The sequence below is a fragment of the Erigeron canadensis genome, chromosome 4 (genome assembly GCF_010389155.1).
Source record: "Erigeron canadensis isolate Cc75 chromosome 4, C_canadensis_v1, whole genome shotgun sequence".
Lineage (NCBI taxonomy): Eukaryota > Viridiplantae > Streptophyta > Magnoliopsida > Asterales > Asteraceae > Erigeron > Erigeron canadensis.
This window is the reverse complement of record NC_057764.1, coordinates 42,407,509-42,431,550: the sequence shown is the minus strand read 5'-3', so window position 1 is coordinate 42,431,550 and position 24,042 is coordinate 42,407,509. Positions and strand designations below refer to the sequence as shown.

Genomic DNA, 24,042 nt, shown 5'->3' with positions numbered 1-24,042 from the left:
ATTAGGTAGTTCAACCAGACTATTCATTCAGGAAATTCAAATAATTCAGAAACATGTGTATGTGTGTTTGAGTGTACAAGGCCCAATAAATGCCTATATAGCATAGTGAATTCAAATGGACATTCACTCGTACCTCTTAACCTACATGATACATGATAATATTAGTCTATCAAGTTAATCTAATTACATTAAAAATCTAATAAGATATGTTATCATTTTGTTTAATAATAAAACTTAACACAACACAAAATTATATATGGCGTGTATAGAACGTTGAAAATTGGCCGTTTACGTAAGTAGCTTGAATGCCTGTATGTGGATACAAAATCAAACAAACAAGTGATCCAAAAAGTAGACCCAATCAACATTTCATAGGTAGGTAGCTACCATGTGAGGGAAGCTAATTCTGCCATGCTTAATATGTATATGTAACACGCTTTATATTCACTAGTGATATATTTGTCTTAAATTCTGCCCTGCTTCAAAGTATATATATATAAAAATAGAAAATAGAAAAGAAAAGAAATACACCCCTTAGCAAATTACATAATATAAATGGAGACTCATATGGTGCTCTATGTAGTAATGATAAGTTTGATATTGAGAGCGGATGCAAAAACAAATGTAGAAGTTGGTATGATTCTCAATATGGAAACCAGCATTGGTAAGATGAGCAGCAGTTGCATCTCAATGGCCTTACGCGATTTCTATGAGAAACACGACAACTATAGCACCATGCTTCGGCCTCATTTCCGTGATTCCAAACAAGATAACGTTGAAGCCACGTCTGCAGCCATTGATCTCATGAAAAACGTTCAAGTAAAGGCGATTCTTGGACCCATGGATTCCTCACAAGCAGATTTCATCATTGATATTGGTGAGAAAACAAAAGTTCCCATCATCTCACCAGCAACAAGCCCTGCACTTTCCCCGGATGAAAACAATTACTTCATCCGTACTGCACCTGATGCCACGTCTCAACTCAAACCAATAGCTGATTTGATCGACTACTTTAGTTGGAGGGAAGTGGTGTTTATATATGAACATGGTGAATACGGAAGAGGCCTTGTTCCTTACTTAGCAGAAGCCATGTTCAAAATTGGTACCAAAATCATGTCACGTGAAGTGATATATCCTTCGGCTTCAGATGATCAGATCCTTAAAACGCTTTACAAACTAAAAACGATGCAGACCAGGGTTTTCGTGGTACATTCCTTACCAGCTTTGGCTTCACGTTTTTTCAAAAAAGCCCATGAAGCTGGAATGATGGAAAAGGAGTATGCGTGGATCATCACGGAAGTGCTCACTAGTCGTTTGCATTCTTTGGATCCCACAGACATAGAGTTGATGCAAGGAGTACTAGGTGTGAAGTCCTATATCCCTAGGTCTAACAACCTAGTCAAATTCGAGAAAAGATGGAAACGGGAATTCCTGAGCCTGAATCCAGACGATGAAGTAGGAGAATTAGACATGTTTGGGATATGGGCATACGATACTGTTTTTGCACTCGCAATGGCATTGGAGAAGGTGTCAAGTGAAGCTAATACTACTTTCCGCCAAGAGAGGGGATCCTTGACAGATTTAAAAGCCATCGGAACCTCGAGATTGGGACCGAGGCTTGTTCCATGGATCCGAAACACAAGCTTCAAAGGGCTGAGTGGCAAGTTCCATGTTGTTAATGGACAATTACAATGGTCGGAGTACCAGATAGTGAACATAATAGGAAAACTGGAGAACACCATCGGGTTTTGGACTCCTAAAGACGGCATATTAAAGAACTTAAACAATGAAACCAAGGATCTTAAGGCTATTACATGGCCCGGTGACAGTCACACCATCCCTAGAGGCTGGGAGATCCCCACCAGCAATGAACGCAAGTTAAGTGTTGGGGTTCCAGCAAAGGCAGGGTTTGTTCAATTTGTTGATGCCAACACCGACCCTCGAACCAATGAAATTGTTGTGACAGGTTTCTGCATGGACGTTTTCAACGCAGTCATTAGTGCTTTGCCTTACGCTGTAAAACACGAATTCATACCATTTGTTAATGTTACTCCAGAGGGCATGAGACCTGCAGGAACCTATAATGACCTTCTTCACAGTCTTTCCAAAGGGGTAGTCCGATATATATAACTTCACTTCACTAAATTACCCTTTCTTGAGAAACAGGTTTTGGAAAGGTTGTTTACTAATGCTTGACCTCAATAATGGAACAGGCATACAACGCAGTGGCCGGAGACATTACAATATTGGCAAATCGTTCGGATTATGTTGACTTCACACTACCGTACACAGAGGCTGGTACTGCAATGATTGTTCGGATCAAGGATGAGAGGAAGAGTGCATGGATCTTCATGAGACCCCTTGAAAAAGAGCTTTGGATAACAATTGCAGCTTTTTTCATATATACAGGGCTTGTAGTATGGATTTTGGAGCATCGTGTAAACCAAGAATTCCGGGGCCCACCTCGTAAACAAGTCGGAATGATCTTCTGGTTTTCCTTCTCTACGCTTGTTTTTGCCCATAGTACGTACCTATTTACTTGTATACAAACTTTGAACCCCGATTCGGTTGCTAAATTTTTTTGGCTTTGGACAGGGGAAAAGTTAATGAGCAACTTATCCAGATTTGTGGTGATAGTGTGGGTGTTTGCAGTTCTAGTTTTGACCTCCAGCTACACGGCAAGCTTGACATCCATGTTAACTGTACAACAGCTTCAGCCTGCATATACTGATATCTACGAGATCATGAGAAATGGAGAATCAGTAGGGTACCAGGATGGCACATTTGTTGTAGATATGTTGAAAAAGATGGGTTTCGATGATAGTCAGCTGAAAAACTACAGCACCTTTGAGCAGTATGACGATGCCCTCGAAAGAGGAAGTCAAAACGGAGGAGTTTCTGCAATTATGGATGAGATCCCTTACATCAGGGTTTTCTTGGCTAGATACTGTACCAAGTATATCATGACCGGTCCAACCTACAAAACTGCAGGCTTTGGATTTGTAAGTTTCTTTCCATATCTTTTGAAAGTTCTATCGTTTGACAGTAGCATGAAAGTTAAAACTATATATATGATGGTTTGCATACAGGCATTCCCAAAAGGGTCTCCGCTAGTCCCAGATTTTTCTCATGCCGTCCTGCAAGTGACAGAGGATCAAATGACAAACATATCAAAACAATGGTTTGGAGAATCAGCCAGTTGTGACCAGCAGAATGACCCTAAAGTGTCATCCGACAGGCTCACACTGGATAGTTTTAAGGGCCTATTTCTCATTGCTGGCTTGTCATCAACTTCTGCTGTATTCATTTTCTTCTTGAGGTTTTTGTATCAAAACAGAGAAACATTAAAGTCACAAGGTTCGTTTAGCCAAAGGTTTGCTAGAATGGTAAAAACTTTCGATGTGTTTAAGGATGATAAATCCAAAGACACAAGTCGAGAGGCAACACCAGATGAATTAGTTAGTGTACACCATCAAGAAGCAGCGGTTTTCTCTCATGATGAAGGATTTTCTACATCCGATCCTGGGACTCCGGCTCATGAAACTACATAACTAGTAGAAACTGCCATACAAACCTAGTTGTCATGAGCCATGGCAGTTATGTATAGAATGCAAATGTTAAATACACGCCTCCATAGTAATAGTTTTATAATACAAGCTTTTCTCTTTATATTGTAGTCCTTTGCAATAGGGATTGTAAACTTATATATTCTTTAAGAAACTAGTATGTTAATATCTCAAATTTCTACACTCTGGAAATTTGTGTATGTAAAGAGAAAGCAAAGCTACCGCCACAGATACTAGACGTAATCATTCTAATATATCTTACAAATACACTGGACAATACCAAATTGCCGCCTGAATCATATTGAATCATAAATTTGCACTTAAAGGATGAAATATAAAAAGACACATATGAAGCTGGTTAGATATTCCGTAAGTGTAGAACACAAATAATTCCCAAGGTTCTGAGATGAAATATCAAAAAAGAAACAAGTTTAGGTAATCCCTCAGTGGAGAAAACAAAGAATTCCTAAGGTCCTGAGATGATGTGAAAACCAAACTACACGATATCTAGCACAACGATAATAAGAGTATAACAAAGGTAAAACAAGAAATGAGATACCCTATAAACGAATATCATAACAGATACCTGCTGCTGAAGTCCAAGAGGATTGTTGGTCCTTGTTCAATAATAATAAGTCATCAACCAACAAGGATGCATTTGCAAGCAATGTCATTTGTTGGGCTTGTGTCTCGGCCAACCTTTCTTTCTAGATCCTTCTTCTTCTTCTTCTTCTTCTTCTTATTCCATGAATCGCCTCTGATGGGCATTGCTATGATTATTATTATAAAGATCTAAGAAATCCTATAAAGTAGATAACCATAGCCTACCACCATCTTCTTCATCATCTATCTACAATAATTCCAAAGTTGAAAACCACTTTCACTCATCAATCCTATACATTTGCAAATGTAAACCATCAAGAAGCATCGGTTTTCTCTCATGATGAAGGATTTTCTACAACAGAACCAGGGACTCTATAGAACTACTAGAAACTAGTCAATCTACCATAAGGAAACTTCAATGTTAAAATACAAACCCAGGTCCTGCGCCACATCAGACCCACTATTTGACCCATTTAGCCCAGTTTGTGGAACTTATGTTGCCAGGAAGTTTCTGTAGGAAAGTGGTACTAATATGTAGGAAGAGTAACCGGCACTCAAAGGTTATAATACCTTGTTCTTGCATCATTTTTTAGTCAGTCTATGCATTAATTCTGAAAGTCGGGTTTTTACCTTTGTATCTGAAGATTTGCCATCTCGAATGGGCTAATATTGTATTTCAATTACAGTAATATAATAAATAGATTTTCCAGTTCCTATTATAAGCTTTTAATGAATATTGTGAATGATCATTAGTTTCAACTTACCTAAATATAAATTTATTTTCAAGTAACCTAGTTCTTTTAGTAATATATACCTAGTTCTTTTAGTAATATATATAAAAGGGGTTAATTTTTGCATAAAAGTAACTTTATCAAACATATGCTTGCACGAATAATTATTCAAGAATTTATCTGGGTGTTTTTAAGGGACATCATTTCAACTGTTTTTATTGTCATATATTGTTCATACTTCGCAACCGTGCAATCTGTAGGCTGTAGCATATCTAACCAGGAAATATTAATGTAAAATGAGCAGAAGGGAGCAAAACCACAGCAAGAATACAACCAAAAACACTTGATCAAAACCAAAATGTGCGCATCCAAGTTAAAACACAACCATACAATGTAACATATCATTTAACATTTTCAATATGCCTTATTCATACATATCCGTATACAGACAAAAAAAAGTCAACTTCAAAGTCCAAATATATATAAGTCAAAAGTTAAAAACATAGCTGATAACCAAATTTGTGAATATGAACAGGGAGATTGAAAGGAGAACTTACTTGAGATATAACGACCTCAATCGTTGTGCGATTATGCATACACTTCTATCTAACTCTTAAAGAAGGATCGGATAATAATAGATCGATTCAAGGAATCTGATAACCTCAATCCATATCCAGTAAGATAATTAGGTTTTTATTTTTATTTAATTTTGGGGGGAAACTAGTTTTTATTTGTGGGTAGCGGCAGGCCGACACAAAGCCTTTTGGTGTTGGGCTTAAACTAGAAATAACCGGGCTTGATTTGGGCTTGATTTGCGGTCATTATTTATCTATGGAAATTACGAGAGATGTCACACGAGAATCGACCCTGGAAAGATTTTGTTTATTGTATGCGATACATGTAAAATTTGATAGACTTCTCTAATTACATTAAGACCGATGTGCGTACTTTTAAGGTTGATCGATCCGTCTAGCCACTTGACATATATATAAAGGAAAATAATTAATTATCCTAAACATGAGCCTAAAAATACTCCTAAAGTTATATAAATCACAAGTGAAATCCATTTAATTTCTTTCTAAATCTTACCCCTTAAATTTTCACATGTCACTATCATTCCCCATATATAAAATGTCAAAGTTAACAAAATAGTTTTCACTCTACTTGAAACTCATTCAAACAAATGACACACAAAGCCTAAGTCATGAAATTACACATATCGTTACTAAATTTAAAATCCAATTCACTTTTGAATAAATAAATATCAAAAAGTAGATTAAATGAGCACGTCACGAAAAATCTTTTTAAGATTTTAAGATTTTACTAGAAGAGTACTCGTGCGTTGCAGCGGTAACTATGACAAAAGTGGTTGTTAGATATGGGTGTGTCTTTTTTCTGTTGCATCAACATATGAACAAAACCCACAGATTGTATATAATAAAATTAGGCATGCAATGCATAAAATAAGATTAATAAAACGGATTAAAATGTAGATATGTGACTTTTAAAAATTTAACAACATTGTTACAAACTATTTTCTTTGTTGAAAAGGGAGCACCACAAAATTGTTACAGCACATTCTACAATTTTATATAAACACATTAAAAATGTAGAGCATAATTGCATCAATTTTAATGGTGAAAAGCCAACATATTATCATATCTGCTCACCATGCTTTTAAGTTCTTGAACCCAACTTTAGCATGTGTAAAAGAATCCAGAAGATACAAAAAATGGATTAAAATTTCCAACCACAAAGAACCAACAGAAAAGCACAACAAATTATAGGAAAAATCAAACCACTTTGAGATACTACTAAGAAACTTCAAATACAAATATTAGTGCAAGTAGAACATTCTAACTTTTAATAACTTACTCAAATATAACTTCTTCAAATACACTAATGACCATTGTGAGTTCTGAATTGGCCACCTGCACAAAGACCAAACAATATATAATACCATATTTGCATTTATGTAGGAAGTCATGATCCTATATATGCAAGTTGCAACATGCATGTAAAAAATTCAGATAAAACTACACACTTCAGGACCTCGATAAGTTTGGCTACAGTAGAAACCTCAACAATTTTTGTTTAAGTGTAAAGTTACACTTAATTTAATGAGGGTATAATCTAGTATGAGAAAATGGTATTTAGTGATCGGAGGATAATGATAGATGGTTTCGGACTTGTTGGCGGTTCCCTCTGAGTGTGAGATCAACAATGTCTCACGCCACCAAGTGTAAATGTGTGTGTAAAGAATACATCATGCCTTCTAGGACTCTTATGGGGAGGTATTTATAAGCCCTCCATTTAGAGTCCACGAGATGGACCGAGGAATCTAAAAGTTGGGCCTGACGGCTAACTTAACGGTAGTCTCCGACATACGACCGTTACCGTTAGACAGGTGTATCAAGATTGTTTGTTAGGAGACATAAGCACGAACTGTACGTGCTACTGCATGTGTCTACATTGTACTGTTGTCTGCTAGATGGCCGCAGGGTCCGGAGCCTATTTATGGCTTTGCCAAGTAATCAAGGCTCGTACCTTGCTGTTAATGTTAGCAAGCCGGAGCGTTCGGATCATTAGTGATGATACATCATCAAGCCCCCAAGCTTAGCATCATGCTTTGATATGATGGTGGGGTAGGATTTTGACATATTTAAAATTTTTTTATCATTTTCGAATGACGAGATGTCGAATCGTCTTGTATGCCTATATACTCTTCCCCCTCTCTTAAAAAGAAAAGGAGGTGTCAGACTTGACAAAAATGCGAATTTGAAAAGGTATTTTATCATTATTGTTTTTGTTGTTTAGTCATAATGGCAATGAATGTTTGAGAATTTCCGGAAAAATTGTCATAAATGTTTCTTATGTTGGTTAGTGGAAGACACGTGCTCCGACCAGACGTTACGTTTGCTTCTGACATTCCAATACGAGTTACTGTAGCGTCCACTTTCTGTCTATAAATACTGCCGCCTCTTTTCATTTTTCGCACTCACTTTCTTTTTTGGAATCTCTTGCCTTTTTACTCTCGATCCGCAGCCTTCGCAGCGTTTATAGATTTCTTCTTCTTCTTATTGTGATCTTCCGCAGGTGGGTTTTTTGTTTCCGCATTGTGTTTTTATTATGGGTAATAGAAAAGATCTATGTGTTAATTTTTGTAATGTTACGAGAGATGAGTTGGTGTAATTTCTAGATCAACATAGGTTTCCCTTAGGTTTTCATTATACACTTCCCCGTCCTTCTGACAATGCTAGAATGGCTCCGGTGGGGAAAATACCTCTATACATGGCGATGTTCGAAATATCGAATGTTCGTTTACCGTTTACCACTTTCTTCCTTGAGATTCTTCAACATTTTAAATGTCATATTTCTCAAATGACACCCTTCGGAGCCCTTAGGATAACAATGTTTGAGGCTATATGTCGGGCACATGGAGCGGAGCCTATGGTAGATGATGGGGATTGGTTTACAATCCAAAAGAGACCAGGTTCGAAACTTCCGGAATGTATTTATGGGGTGACCGCATCTATTAAAGGATGGAAGAAAAGGTTTTTTTATGTTGATGAGTCCGTTATCCCCGCTACATATGCTGCCGTACTAAATATGAAAGGTCACGCTCGTGGCACTCTTGCTGACAAGAAGACTGAAATAGAATTTAATCCAGAGCTAGTGGAAAAACTTTGTAGGCCTACGATGAGTCGTACATTGCCGGAGGGTGTATTATATCTGGCGAAGCTTAGCAGAGTCTGGTTATATCATCCGACTGTTCCTAGGCTTGTTTCCAAGGAAGGGAAGGGTACGGATTCTCCGACCCTTTGAGTCTATACTTGATTTTATTCTCTTGTATTATCGTTTTCTATATATATTTTTTTTGTTTGCGTCCGAGTTTATAACTAATTGTTTCTTTCTTGTATTTTAGTCATGGATTTCCTAGCTGATATGGGGAGCAATTTGGAGGATGTCGATTGCATCCCGGATCTTCCGGAGGGGCAGACTGCTACCAAGGTTGCACAAGTGTCCCACGAGCAAGATGTTACAGTTTTGCAGGACACTCCGGAGAATACTTCCCGTCGGAAAGCTATCGAGGAGGATTTTTCCAAACGTAGCAAGAAAACTGTTGGAGAGGAGGATACCGGCGGAGCTTCTGGAAAAAAAAGTGGACAAGAAAAGAAAGTCTAGTAAAAAGGGGGGAAAACCTCGGAAGAAGAAAAGGGAGGCTATCGAGATGGCTTTAGATGACAGTGAGGAAAGAGCTGAGGGGGGAGAATTTGTTGCAGATCCTCCGACACATGGGGCAGGTAAGAGTCCGGCTGCTGTCCAGAGGTTACGAGAAGAAACCACTGCTGACGTTCTTGAGGTGGAAGATTCTAGGGAAGAGGGCTCCGGAAGTGGCGACGAAGAATCAGATCATTCTAAGAGTGTTTCTGCTCGATCCCCATGTGCTTGAGAGTATGTCGGTCCTCAGGCAGCTTTTAAAGTTGTCTTTCCTACTATTGCCAAGAATAGTTGTCTGGAAAAGGAGTCGGAGAGGGAGGACTATCTTACGCGAATTATGGTTCCCGCTCGCCTTCAGGAAGTTGCTTCGTTTTCTATGCGTGACCTTCGAGATGCAACGAATGAGACTTCCATCAGGCATATTTCGGAACAGGTTTGTACTTGGTTAAATGACTGTTCGTCATCACTATTATCACATCAAAATGTTATATATATATATATATATATATATATATATTTGTGTTTCTTTATTAAAATGCTATGTGTTTTTCTTCTCCAGCGTGATCTCTGGAGGCGTATTGATTTGATGGAAGCTGAATATGATGAAATGAGGAAGGATCGTAAGGCTCTGCGTCGGAGGGTTCGTGACTTAGAGCTTAAAGATCCGGATCTTCAACCTCAAAAATGGGTTGACATGGAAGCTGATAACGTTGTTTTGAAGAATCAAGTACAGATGGCGGAGCAGGAGGTTATGGCGTATAGAAATAGATATGATGCCCTTTTGGAAGAGAAGAGAAAAGCTGATGAAAGCTTGTGCGAGGAGAGGGCAAGGGTTGAAACTTTAAGTCTCGAAATTGAGGCCCACCGAAGGGTTGAAAGAGATCTTAATCATAGAGTTCAGGACAGGGATGGAGAAATTGAGAGGCTTAAAGCGGATAGGACGGAGCTTATTAGAGGAATTCCTAGCATATTTGATACGCTCCGGTCGAGCGGAGAGTTTGCTAGGGAAATGGGGGTTGTGCAAGGTTGCGCCATGGCAGTTGGTTTTAACAAGGCTCTTGTGGCAGCCAAGACTAAGGTCCCGAATCTGGACATTACACAGATCGAGGGGTACCAGAGGGGGAGTTTCGCAGCCTTAAAGGATGCGGCTAGGAAGTTCGCCGATAAGCGCTTCGAATATCTGAACGTGCTTGCTTCCGATGCGGAGCTTTCAGTTGCGGAAATTCTCTTTACCCCTGCTCCCGTAGCCTCTGCCACTACCCAGGCTGCCTCATCTCCCGCTCCTTCCGGTCACGTTGTTCCAAATCCATGAACTTGGTTAATTTGTATTGAACAATTTATTTTTTATTGTCTGTACCCAGCCTCTGTTGGCTTTGCACACTATTTAACTTCCTCTTTGTAGGCTGCGATATGCAGGTCGTTACTTCGAAAACAATCTTTATTTGCATTTTTATGACATGTTTTTGCTAATCTCATTTGTGTTCTATTAGCGTACTATTGTGTTTGTGTGATATTTTATGGTAGCACTTGGAAAGCCCCCCTCTCTTTTTTTTTTTATATATATTGCGTAGGCTCCCAAATAGTCGTATCACTGACTTTTGGGCGAGCTTTCCGAGGCTTATTTTTCACAATTTCCCCATTCACATATACTGCGAAAGCTACGCATAGTCGTAGCGTTGTATATTTTATAATAATGCTTGGATAAACTTTCCAAGGTTTACTTGATACAATTTCCAAGATTTATATACACTGCGTAGGCTCCAATTCGCTGTAGCGTTGTGTTATTGATAATGATACTTGGATGAACTTTCCAAGGTTTATTTAATATAATTTCCAAAATTTATATACACTGCGTAGGCTCCGATTGGCCATAGCGTTGTGTATTTGATAATGATACTTGGATGAACTTTCCAAGGTTTATTTAATATAATTTTCAAAATTTATATACACTACGTAGGCTCCGATTGGCCGTAGCGTTGTGTATTTGATAATGATACTTGGATGAATTTTCCAAGTTTTATTTAATATTTGTATTGGATGTATTAAGGGGAAAAGAATAGTAAAATGCCTAGGCTGTCAGTAGCCGTAGGATGTAATTAGATTAATCATCTTGACAGAAGTCTTTACAATAAAAGCCGTAGCTTTCTCTAAGGGTATACGTGAAATTATACATAGCACTTTTTTAATTGCGACCCATTCCATGTTCTTGGGAGATTTTCTCCTTGGAGTGTGGCCAATTTGTAGGATCCATTGCCGCAAGCTTCTATGATCTGATACGGGCCTTCCCACTGAGGTCCAAGCTTTCCAATTTTTTCTGCTTTGCTTGCATCATTGTTTCGAAAAACATAACTTCCAGGCAAGAAAGTTTCTTTGTTAACCCTTTGATCATAGTATTTTTTTACTTGTGCCTTGTAGGCTGCTTCCTTGATGAAGGCGACTTCCCTTCTTTCTTCCAATAGATTCAAATTTTGGCGGAGCTGGTCTTCATTTTCTTTTTCATCATTAAATCTACGGAAAGTTGGTACACATGCCTCTGCTGGTATCATAGCTTCGGAACCATACACCAGGCTGAAAGGAGTCTCTCTATTGCTCGTTTTTGGAGTTGTTCTTGATGCCCATAAAACTTGATGAAGCTCATCCAACCATCAATTTTGACATCTTCCCAGTCTTGTTTTGATTCCATGTACCAATTGTTTGTTCATTGCTTCGACTTGTCCATTAGCTTGAGGATGGGCTACGGACGTGAAGCTTTGTTGGATCTCCAAGTTTTTGCAAAATTGAGGGAAAATTCCTTGACTGAATTGCTTTCCATTGTCACTTACAATAACTTGTGGGATTCCGAACCTTGTTACAAATTGTTCCCATACAAATTTTTCTATCTGTTTTCCTGAGATTGTGACTAAGGGTTTAGCCTCCACCCATTTCGTAAAGTAGTCAACAGCTACGACCAAGAACTTTAATTTCCCCGGAGCCTGCGGAAAAGGTCCGACAATATCAATACCCCATTTTAAGAATGGCCAAGCAGATGTTACCGGGATCAATTCATTCTTCGGAGCTTTCGGAACCGTAGCATGGATTTAACATGATTCGCAGGGCTGAATTTCATTTACAGAGTCCTTGTGCATAAATGGCCAATAATACCCCATTTTAGTGATTTTAGCCACTACCATCCTTGGGCCGGCGTGAGATCCGCAGCATCCCCGATGAATTTCTTGAATGATTGCTTTTGCTTGATTCGGGCCTACACATCTTAGCAATGGTCCCATGTATGATTTCCTGTAGAGGCCTTCCTTCCGGAGGGTGTACTGTGGATCTTTGATTCTGATCTTTCTGGCCTCTTCCTTGTCTGCTGGTAAAAGCCCACTTGTCAAATATTCAATGATTGGAGTCATCCAATTTTGCTTTTCTTCCTTAATGGGTGCGACAAACAATTCCTCTTCAATAGAGCTCTTTTTTAGCGTCTCCACAAGGACCTCTTTAGTTAAATGGGCGAAAGAAGTGGAGGCCAACTTGCTCAGAGCATCTGCTATCTTGTTCCGACTCCTGCTTACATTCTGTATTCTAAAGGTTTTGAATTTTTTCCTTATCTGCCTTACCTTTTCCAAGTATTTTTTCATCGCAGGCTCTTTTGCTTCGTACGTTCCGTCTACTTGGAATGCTACTATCTGAGAATCTACGCAGGCATGAATGTGCTCTACCTTCATTTGTACTGCAATCCGCAATCCTGCTAATAATGCTTCTTATTCAGTGACATTATTGGAGGCTTTAAATTCAAAACACAGAGCGTAGGTAAACTCTTGCCCTTCTGGGCTTGTTAAAATGAGCCCTGCTCCGGAGCCGTCTGCGCTGGAGGCTCCGTCAGTAAAGAGCTTCCACACTGTGCCATCCTCCGGAAGCTCCGGCTGTTTCTTCATCCAACTTTCAGCTTTTCTTTTATTCTTAGTCTCAAGCGTCGGAACCTCCGCAAGGAAATCTGCCAATATTTATCCTTTGATTGAATTCCTTGGTTTGAATTCAATTTCATGCTCTCCTAACTCCACTGCCCATTTTGCTAATCTTCCTGAGACCTCCGGCCTTGTTAAAACTTGTTTTATTGGTTTATCAGTCAATACTTGAATTGGATGCGCCTGGAAATACCGGCATAGCCTTCGGGCGGCATGAATCAAAGCTAAAGTCAACTTCTCGATTTCTGGATATCTTGTTTCTGGTGCTTGCAAAACTCTACTGACATAGTAGATTGGCTGTTGAACTCCCTTTCTGCTGGTTATCAATACTGCACTTATAGTCTCACTTGATGCTGCGAGATACATCTGCAAGGTTTTGCCCGGTGTAGGGGCTGTCATTGTTGGTAATTGACAAAGGTATTCCTTTAACTCTATAAATGCTTTTTGAGCCTCCTCTGTCTACTTGAAATGTTGTTTTTCTAGGCAGCCTTTTAGTGTTTGAAAGAAAGGAAGAGACCGGTCTGCTGATTTTGATAGGAAACGATGAAGAGCTGCCAACTTACCATTGAGGCTTTGGACTTCTTTAAGAGCCTGCGGAGCCTTCATGTTTTGAATGTCTTTGATTTTCTCTGGGTCTGCTTTGAATCCTTCCTTTGTAATTACATGCCCCAAAAATTGGCCTTCTTCCACCCCGAAAGAACACTTCTTGGGGTTTAGCTTCATATTGATAAACCGGAGGGTTCGGAAGGTTTCTTCGATATCCAATAACGTGTCCTCTTCATTTCTACTTTTTATCACCATATCATCCACATAGACCTCCAAGTTTCTTCCGATTTGTCCACCAAATGCTTTGTCCACCAATCTTTGATATATTGCACCAGCATTCTTTAATCCAAAAGGCATCTTCTTGTAGCAAAAAATTCCTTCAGAAGTATAAAAAGCGGTTTTGTCTTCATCGTCTGGGTGCATTTGTATTTGGTGCTAGCCTTTTCCAAAAAACATTTTAATTGGAAACCAACAAGTGATTCAATTTTCCAATCTATTTCGGGGAGAGGATAACAGTCTTTTGGGCATGCTTTGTTGATGTCTGTAAAGTCAACGCACATCCTCCATCCCCCATCATGCTTCTTCACCATTACCGGGTTCGCCACCCAACTTTGGTACTTAACCTCTCTGAGGATACCCGCCTTCACCAAATCTTCCACTTGCTCTTTTGCGGCTTTACTTCGGTCCGGAGCTAGGCTCCGACGTTTTTGTTTGATAGGCTCCAGGTGTGGTCTTGTATTTAAACGATGCTGGGTGTCAAAGTTTTCACCATTTATTTTTAACTGTCTTGGGACTCCTGTCATATCTGCGGGGACCCATGCAAAAATGTCCATATTTCTTTCCAAAACTTCCTTCAACTTTCTTTTGTATTCTGTTGGTAGTTGTTTACCAATCATGATGAATTGGTCTGGATATTTGTTGTTGACAAACAACTTTTCTGTTTCTATCTCCAGAGTTTCGCTTTTCTTTGAACACTCCGCAGCCTCCGGAGATCTTATCTGGGAACACTGAACTTCCGGACGAGGCTCAGTTTTGACAAAACCTATTCCTTTCGGAGTTGGAAATTTTACCATCCCATGGACAGGGGATGGAACCATACCTAGCTTTCCCATTGTCGGTCTACCAAGTATAATGTTGTAAGGCGACTCCGCTCGAACTATCACAAAGGTCAGTGTTTCAGTTCTTGTCTGCGGAGCCTTCCCCATAGTTGCATTTAAAGTAATCTCTCCCAATGACCACGTTCTTTCATTTGAGAAACCGACCAAAGGGCTTATGTTGTCTTTTCTCTTTTTTCTCAGCGCATCTTTTAACTTCAAGAAACAGTGTTCATACATTATCTCGCACCCACTTCCGGTGTCCAGATGTATCCTTTTTATTGGGTGGTTCCCAACAATGGCTTCAATTATGATTGGAGCATCCGACGCTTCTTCATCTTCCACCGGAGGAAAACTTATAACTGCTTTCTTCCAGGCTCCATTTCTGATTTTCATTGCTTCTGATCCCGGACATTCCGGACGGATCATTGCGATTATCTCTTCTAGCGGTTCTGCTTTGGCTTCTGGAGCTTCTATCAGTAAATTCTTTCCGTTGTTTTGTTTTGGTCCAGGCTCCTTGATGCCTTTTAATAATGTTGAGTACTTTCCCGTTTTCATGGCTTCTTCAACCTTGTGCTTGAAAACCTTACATTCATTTGTCTCGTGACCGTATCGATTATGAAATTCACAGAATTTTGACATATCTTTGCTCCGGAAGTTGCCTCTGATCGGAGCCTTTTCTGCTGCTAGTATATCCTGAGTGTTCTTTGGGGTGTGATGTTGATTATGGTTACTCCCAGAGGCTCTTCCTTGTGCTCTGTTGAATGGGGCTGTCCTGAATCTTTCATTTCTGAAGTTACGGCTCTTTCTATTTCTGTCCAGGTCCTTTCCATAACCTGGTCCGGTAACTCCGCCTGCTGTTTCTTTTCCCACAAGAAAAGTATAGGTTTTATCCATCAGGACCGTGTACTCCTGCGGAAGGTCCGTAGAGAGGAATTCCACCAAGGGTTGAAAGCGTAGTCCGTGGACAAAACCTGATATTTTCTGATTTTCACTGAGACCCTTCATCAATGTTGTTTCGTCCGTGTACCGAGTTATAAACTGGCGGATGTATTCATTTTCTCTTCTTTTAATGTTATGAGCTTCCAAGTGCATCTTTTTGTATTTCCTCTGCTGGCTGAAATGAGAGCGAAACTTAGTTTTTAGGTCCTCAAAACTAGTAATACTTCCTTCTGGTTGAGCATCCAGCCAGACACGTGCTAGGTCTTTCAGAGTGAGTGCGAACATATGGCATGCAATGGGGACATTCCACCTTTGCATCCGAATCATTCCATTGAAATGTTTTAGATGATTGTCTGGATCCTCCTTACCATTGTACATCTCTATTCCTTTTGGTAAACCACCTTCTGGTAGCGGGTAATCTTCAATCCATTGCACAAAAGGGCCCGGCTCCGTTTGAATTATCATATCTTCCTCACTTGGAAACCACCCCGGAGGGTTCGAAGGGTGCTTTATGGTACTAGGAGTAAAAGGTTGATAACTTGCGTTCTGCGCTGGTCTTCTGCTAGGTTGCGGAGTATGGTAATGCACATTAGCATTTCGAGGTCCTCTGATAGGTTGCGGAGTGAAGTACTGATGGGAGTTTGCATTTTGGTAATAATTGTAGCGTGGGGGTGAATTACTATAAGCATGATAATCATGGTTATATGTTTGGCCTGCTGTACGGACGTGTTCTTCTGCCAAAGGGGGACGATTCGGAGCTCTCTGGTAGTCTTCATACTGGTAATCAGAGTTTCTTCGGGGGGTCCCATCAAAGCGAACTCTTGCTCTTGATCTGCTTTCTGAGGCTCTGTGGGTCGGTGCTTCCGCCATAAGCTCTTCTTCCGTCGCCTCTTCTTCATCAGAGAATGTTAGTCTTGTTCGTACGCTCTGCCTATCGATATGTCTAAGATATTCTCTTAAAAGTGGTGCAAGCTCCTTTAGTTGTCTAGCTGTCGGAGGAGCCGCAGGGTTTGTTCTTGGGGTTTCGAACCCCGGAGGTGACCATGGATCACCGTCCTCTGCCATTTTCGTACGAGATTATGATTGTTTTAATGCGGATGGCGCCACTTGTTTAAGTGTAAAGTTACACTTAATTTAATGAGGGTATAATCTAGTATGAGAAAATGGTATTTAGTGATCGGAGGGTAATGATAGATGGTTTCGGACTTGTTGGCAATTCCCTCTTAGTGTGAGATCAACAATGTCTCACGCCACCAAGTGTAAATGTGTGTGTAAAGAATACATCATGCCTTCTAGGACTCTTATGGGGAGGTATTTATAAGCCCTCCATTTAGAGTCCACGAGATGGGCCGAGGAATCTAGAAGTTGGGCCTGACGGCTAACTTAACGGTAGTCTCCGACATACGACCGTTACCGTTAGACAGGTGTATCAAGATTGTTTGTTAGGAGACATAAGCACGAATTGTACGTACTACTGCATGTGTCTACATTGTACTGTTGTCTGCTAGATGGCCGCAGGGTCCGGAGCCTATTTATGGCTTTGCCAAGTAATCAAGGCTCGTACCTTGCTGTTAATGTTAGCAAGCCGGAGCGTTCGGATCATTAGTGATGATACATCATCAATTTTCCAATGTAACATTTAAAAACAAACAGTACATATCACACATTACTTTCAAGCTGATATCCTTATTCCACTAAATGAAGAGCTAAAGAGAATCTCAAAACGGCACATAAAAACAATGATTGTAAGTTGAAAAGAGGACATATAACTACCTTATTGGTCTTCTGCCGATGAATGTCATTGAGGTCCTTATCTCCGTCATGCTTCCGTTTTTGAACCCCAAAAAATCTTTGTTCTTTCTATACAACATTACAAACATAACAAACATGTAACGACCCACATAACAAACTACATACTTGTACAATTTAAGGTGATAATAATGTTGAGACATTTTAAATACTTTTACCTCCAAAGCAACCAAAGAGCTTGGTTAGAAGGTTTCCGGCGGCATGATATTTGGCAGCCAACTCTTCTGCTTTCGCTTATCTTCCTGTTTTTGGCTTCTAACATGGTTCATTTTTTTCAGCTTGTTTGTGAACCAACCCACGTTCTTCATTTTTTTTTTTTCCACATTCTGCATTATCCTTGTCAAATTTCCCCTGGACATATAAGAAATTGCAAGTAAACTATGAGAACATGCAATTATGAATATTGATCATAAAAATCACCTTTTAATCATCTGATTCATTCCACCCGTTTTAGGTGGATCAACTCCTTTTGCTGCACTTACATCCACACATATTTGGTTCCTATGGATCACTGGAACACTTAAAGAAGCTCTGCAATTTCTATGAATGAAATATGCTCTTATCACATGTTTAAAAAAAATGCATTTATCACATCTTTGGTTTTTTTCAAGTCCTAAAAATGCTTTTTAGTCTATTTTTTTTTGTCAAAATTAGCAAACGACTGGACTCGATGATTCAAAATATCATACTATCTACTCGCTTCGTCTCAAACTTTGTTTACGCAAAAAATATTTCATGAATACACATCGAAACAAAGTTGTCTCAAAATTTATATGAGCGCTATTCAATTATATATCTAGATCATGAATACACACAATAAAGAGTTGAGAATCTTATAGCAACACAAATGCACAAATCTTTGTAATATATACCTTTGTGTATTTTGCCCATTTTTTATTCAATTTCAGTCATTTGTATTCCATCACTGAAAATAAAAATAACCCACAACCCATTAAACGCTAGTCATCAGAAAATAAATCGCTAGGTATTCCATGTCAAAAACATGTTAATAACTATTTAATTATACAGTTACCAAATGAGTTAATAACAAATCTGTAATGCTGCCAAAAAAAACCACTTTGTAATTAGATTGGATCGGTGGAGGTTGGTGGACAAGAAGAATCCGGCAGCGCCGCGGCGGTAGATGGTGGAATCATCGGCAGTGGTTGGTGTTCATGAAGTGAAAGAATATACAAGTAAAGAATAAATCACTATCACAAAAGAAAACTATCGATGCAATATTAATTTAGTTAATTAGTTATAATCACAAAATCAAACTTACTTATCGGATCTGATTTCCAGATCCTTAGAAACAGAAGTGATACAGCAAGTTGTCGATTAGATAATCTTCGGATATGAGTGATGGACGGACAAACGGTGCTGATGTTGATGCTTGCGATGATGGAGATTAATCCGGCAATGAGTCTGGCGGCGGTGGTTGATGGCTATGACAACGGATCCAAATGGTGGCCGGAGATAGACGGTGGTGATGTTGTTGCTTGTAATGATGGCGATTAATCCGGCGATGAGTACAACGGCGGTAGTTGGTGGCTATGAAACCGGATCCAAATCTGGTGGTAGTGGGCGGCGGGAGTCACAGAGAGAATGTTTCATGTGAGTGTTTTTTTTCATTTAGTGTTGTGTTGATGGTGGCGGCACATAGTGGTGCTGGAACAAAGACAGAGAGAGACATGGAGGGTGAAGGAGGGGCGAGGAGCATAAGTTTTAGGGTTTAGGCTTCATTCTTGAGTTTTTTTTTAGGGGATAAGAAAAGAAAGGGCAAGAAATCTTTTGTTTTTGCATTCTTGAGTTTTTGTTTTAAAAGAAATGAAAGGGAAAAACATGGTGTTTTGGTCTAAAATTTTTCTTTTGGCAAGATTGGGAAGGAAAAGTGATAAATTTATATATAGGTTTTAGATACTATAATGTTATAAATATATAATTGGATCTTTTTATCCTTTCTTTTCCTTCTCTTCTAACTCAAGAATACACTCAACTCTTAACTTTCTTTTCTTTTCTTTGATTTTCTTTAAACTAAAGAATATCTTTTTTGATATATTTTTTTTCCCTTTCTTATCCAATCCATTCTTATCCAATCTTTTTCTACCAAAAAATCTCGAGAATGCAGTGTTAGGATAAAAGTGTCCAAGGATAAAAATAGATATTTTAAAGGCAGAATTTCTAAAAATAAAATGTGGCTTTTCTTTTATAAGATAGTAGAGATATAACATTTCATTTTAAAGAATCTAAAAGAAAGACTAAATATGTTTAAATTTTATACAATGGTAAAATATCAAAGTATAATACTATCAGTTATTTTTTGATTTTGAAAAATATGTCTCTATTACAATGTACAGAATCATATTCTTGATCAACCTTATGTTAATTCCGGTCATGTGGACATGAGAGTCTCCAATTCTCCACAAGCAAGGCCCATATGGCCATATATGATGCAGTATATCCTTAACAAGTTTTAACTTCTTCTTGGTCTTAATTTGGTGCCATCAACTTTGACTTGATCCATTCCACAAAGTATCTGTTACTCTATTGAAGTGTTAGGCTTTCTAAATTTACATGAAGCCCTCCCAGGATTCCTTCTATGGCCTGTTGGTTGGTTGATGGTGTGCCAAGTCACCAACACAATGAGCCTCAACGTGGCAGGAAATTTTACAAAGAAATTAGACAAATAACGGATGACTTTCATTTAACAATTTAATAAAGTAATAATATTGATAAGTTTTTCATGTAGAAAGTGTTGGAAATTTTATGTAATAACATAGAATATCCAAGTTAATAGATATGTTAAAAGGAGTTGAAAGAATAACTAACTAATGTGAGTGTGTCCCACATTGGTAGAAGAATAAACATTAAGTATGTTTATAAGGAGGAGTGTTAGAGGAATTATAATTCCTTATAAGGGGCTACACCCCAAGTGAGCTAGGAGGGTGCGAAGCACCCGACGCGCCAGCGCCAGCGCCCGTGCCCGAGCCCGAGACCGGGGGCGTGGGCGATGAGGCGTTTTGTGGCGTTTTAGTGGCGCACTTTGCACTTAGCACGCTCGCATCGCCGCTATTGAGCCGTCTTTATTTTTGGCTAGTTCAGTGTGGCTCGGTTATGGCTTACATGGCTCGATTATGGCTAAGGGTGATGGCTCAAGTGTTAGTGGTTGTGGCTTAAGTGGGATCCTTTGTTCCTGGTTTAACACCTGGAACAACACTTGCATTAGTTCAGCAAGTGACATCTGTTTTAATGTGTTGTTAACCTTCTTATGTTAACAGGTGTTTCCCACTTAACAAAATCTGATTTATATATGTTTTGTAACTGATCAGAATGATAATAACAAGAACACTAACACTTTCTCCATCCTGGATCATCTTCAATACTCTTTCTCTTTCACTCCACTTCAAGAAGTTCTTGAAGGTAAATTCTGGGTTGTGGTTGACTCCGGCAGTACTAACTGCTTTGGCTGTTGTACCCTGGGAAACTGTCGGGTTCACTTGGGTGCCCCGAAATCAGTTTTAAGGGACCTTGGTTTAACCATATCCTCAGCCCGTTTTTGCCTTTCTTTCTGTTTTTGTTTTATTCTTTATTTTGCTTTCTTGTAATGTTTTGTACTACTTCCTTTACTTGTAATTTTGTTGTTGTAATTCGAATGTATCTTCAATAAAATTGTTGTTTTCTTGAATGGTGTTCTAACAATCTTAAAACTGATTTCCTTTCTTCACCATTCTGTTAATTCGAATTACAGAAATATGTTTTTCCAAAACTTTATTATGTACTTTTCTGTAAAGTTATTCATAAAATTAGTCTTTACTTTCTGCAAGTTTTTTAGTAAAACTTTGATTGTTCTATTTCAGAAATGGCTACTGAAATGAACTCTTCTACTAATGGAACTACTTCTTCTACCACCACCAACACCGTTGGTGCAAATGTTTCTCAATCTGTAGGACTTACTGTCTCTACAAGCATGGGACCTTTAGTAGGTACCCAAGCTGCCCAAACTATGGCCAACCACTGTGAAAAACCAGAAAAGTTTTCTGGAAACAACTTCAAGATGTGGCAACAAAAGATGTTGTTCTATTTGACCACTTTGAATCTTGCGAGATTCTCTGAAACAGCACCTCAAATTCCTGAAGGTTCTACTGATGCTCAATCAGTAAGTGCTGTTGATGCTTGGAAGCATTCTGAATATCTATGCCGAAACTATGTGTTAAATGGTCTAGTTGATTCACTGTATAATGTATTTTGCAAAATAACAACTGCAAAAGATTTATGGGAATCTTTGCAAAAGAAATACAAACCGAAGATGCCGGAACTAAAAAGTTCATAGTTGCAAGGTTTTTAGAGTTTAAAATGGTTGACTCTAAAACTGTTATGGCACAAGTTGAAGAATTGCAAATCATAATCAGTGAAATCTTATCAGAAGGAATGGTTCTTGGTGAAACATTTCAAGTTGCTTCCATGATTGAAAAGTTGCCCCCAAGTTGGTTGGATTTTAAAAATTACCTTAAGCATAAGCGAAAGCAAATGACCGTTGAAGAGCTTGTTGTTCGTCTTCGAATTGAGGAAGACAATAGAGGTGCTCAAAATGGTGGTCATATTGAAGGTCTTGCTAAGGCCAACTTTGTTGAACATGGACAAAGTTCCAAAGGAAAAGGTAATTTCAAGGGTAAAGGAAAAGGTCCTATTAAGAAGAACAAGGGAAAAAGGATGGATTTGAGTCCAAAGAATGGTGGTGTGAAGAAGAAGAAGGTTAGTTTGTTCAAAGGGAAGTGTTACAATTGTGGTGAATCTGGTCACCGAGCTGATCAATGCAAGAATCCAAGGAAGGAAAGGGCAAATATGATCGTAGATGACATGGCTATTGTTGCTATGATTTCTGACCTCACGGCTAAGTTGGAAGAGGTCAATCTTACCACCGATGGAATCAAAGGATGGTGGGTTGATACGGGTGCAACCCGTCATGTGTGTCCGGATAAGACTATGTTCCATAACTTGAAAGAAATATCCGGTGAAGAAAAGTTGTATATGGGAAATGCCGCCACCGCCGATATCAAGGGTGAAGGCGATGTGATCCTCAAGTGGACTTCGGGGAGAGAGCTCAAGTTAACCAATGTGTTGTATGTTCCCGAATTGCGCAAGACTCTTGTGTCGGGTTGGTTGCTTAACAAGAATGGGTTTCGTTTAGTGTTTGAAAGTGATAAGTTTGTGTTAACTAAACGTGGTTTGTATGTTGGTCAAGGTTATGCCCTTAATGGGATGTTTAAGCTCAATGTTGTACCTATTAAGCAAGTGAATGAAAATGCTTCTACTTCCGCTTATTTGATTGAGTCTTCTAATATTTGGCATAATCGTCTTGGACATGTGAATTTTAATTCAATGCGTCGTTTAATTAAGTTAAATTGTATACCATCTTTTAACATTGATTCTAATTCTAAATGTCCAACTTGTGTTGAAGCTAAACAAACCACGAAATCTTTCAAATCTATTGAACGAAACATCGAGCCACTTGATTTAATCCATACCGATGTATGTGATTTTAGATCGATTCCCACTCGAGGTGGTAACAAATATTTCATTACATTTATTGATGATTTTACAAGATATTGCTATGTATACTTACTAAAGAGCAAGAATGAAGCAATAGATAAGTTTATCTTGTACAAAAATGAAGTTGAGAATCAACTCAACAAAAAGATTAAAAGATTAAGGAGCGATAGAAGAGGTGAATATGTTTCTCCATTTGCTGAAATTTGTGCTCAAAATGGTATTATCCATGAGCAAACAGCTCCTTATACCCCACAACAAAATGGCATTGCTGAAAGGAAAAATCGAACTCTTAAAGAATGATGAATGCCATGTTAATAAGCTCGGGCTTAGGACAAGATATGTGGGGAGATGCAGTTTTATCGGCAAACTATCTTTTGAACAAGATACCTTTCAAGAAAAAGGATGTTACACCTTATGAGTTATGGTTTAATAGAAAACCATCCTATAAGTTCTTGAAAGTGTGGGGGTGTTTAGCAAAGGTGGTGGTTCCACCACCTAAAGTTCAAAAGATAGGACCAAAAACTGTTGATTGTGTATTCATAGGATATGCTAAGCATGGTAGCGATTGTGAATCCTCAAATTGCTGAACATAGTAGTGCATATCGGTTTCTAGTACATGAGTCTAAGAACCCGAAAATACACAAAAACAGTATACTTGAGTCAAGAAATGCTTCGTTTTTTGAAAATGTGTTTCCTCGTTTGGATCGAGGAAAAGCTTCTACATCAACTCCGGTTGATAAGATTGTTCCAGATGATCATCAAGAACAATCAGATGAAGAAGAAGTAGAACCGCGAAGAAGCAAAAGGCAAAAGATTGAAAAATCTTTCGGGCTTGATTTTGTTTCTTATATGGTTATGAGTGAACCTCAAACATATCATGAAGCGGTTACTTCACAAGAAGCGCCTCAATGGAAAGAAGCCATTAAGAGTGAAATTGATTCTATTTTGCAGACTTATACTTGGGAATTAGTTCGTCTTCCACCTGGTTGTAAACCACTTGAACATCGTTGGATATTCAAGAAAAAGATGAAATCTG

At 38.9% G+C, this 24,042-nt stretch overlaps 1 protein-coding gene and 1 long non-coding RNA gene across 2 annotated transcripts; one reads left to right on the top strand and one right to left on the bottom strand.

The window, feature by feature from the left end:
* The first annotated feature begins 502 nt into the window (after positions 1–502).
* LOC122598147 (glutamate receptor 2.7-like) lies at positions 503–3,741 on the top strand. Its single transcript, XM_043770747.1, has 4 exons — positions 503–2,112; positions 2,214–2,523; positions 2,596–3,002; positions 3,090–3,741. The coding sequence occupies exons 1-4, from the start codon at positions 556–558 to the stop codon at positions 3,549–3,551; spliced, it is 2,736 nt and encodes a 911-aa protein (XP_043626682.1). The 5' UTR covers positions 503–555; the 3' UTR covers positions 3,552–3,741.
* Positions 3,742–3,956: 215 nt separating this feature from the next.
* On the bottom strand, positions 3,957–5,582 carry LOC122598148. Its single transcript, XR_006323544.1, has 2 exons — positions 5,458–5,582; positions 3,957–4,416 (listed from the first exon to the last, which is right to left on the bottom strand). It is a non-coding gene; the product is annotated as an uncharacterized LOC122598148 (long non-coding RNA).
* Between the last annotated feature and the right edge of the window lie 18,460 nt (positions 5,583–24,042).

What these genes read in the sequence shown, in the direction of transcription:
- LOC122598147 (XM_043770747.1), top strand. Translation starts at nt 556, where the DNA reads ATGGAGACTCATATGGTGCTCTATGTAGTAATGATAAGTTTGATATTG. An exon ending in TTCACAGTCTTTCCAAAGGG is followed by an intron (nt 2,113 to 2,213) that starts GTAGTCCGATAT and finishes ATAATGGAACAG; the next exon opens with GCATACAACGCAGTGGCCGG. An exon ending in AAACTGCAGGCTTTGGATTT is followed by an intron (nt 3,003 to 3,089) that starts GTAAGTTTCTTT and finishes GTTTGCATACAG; the next exon opens with GCATTCCCAAAAGGGTCTCC.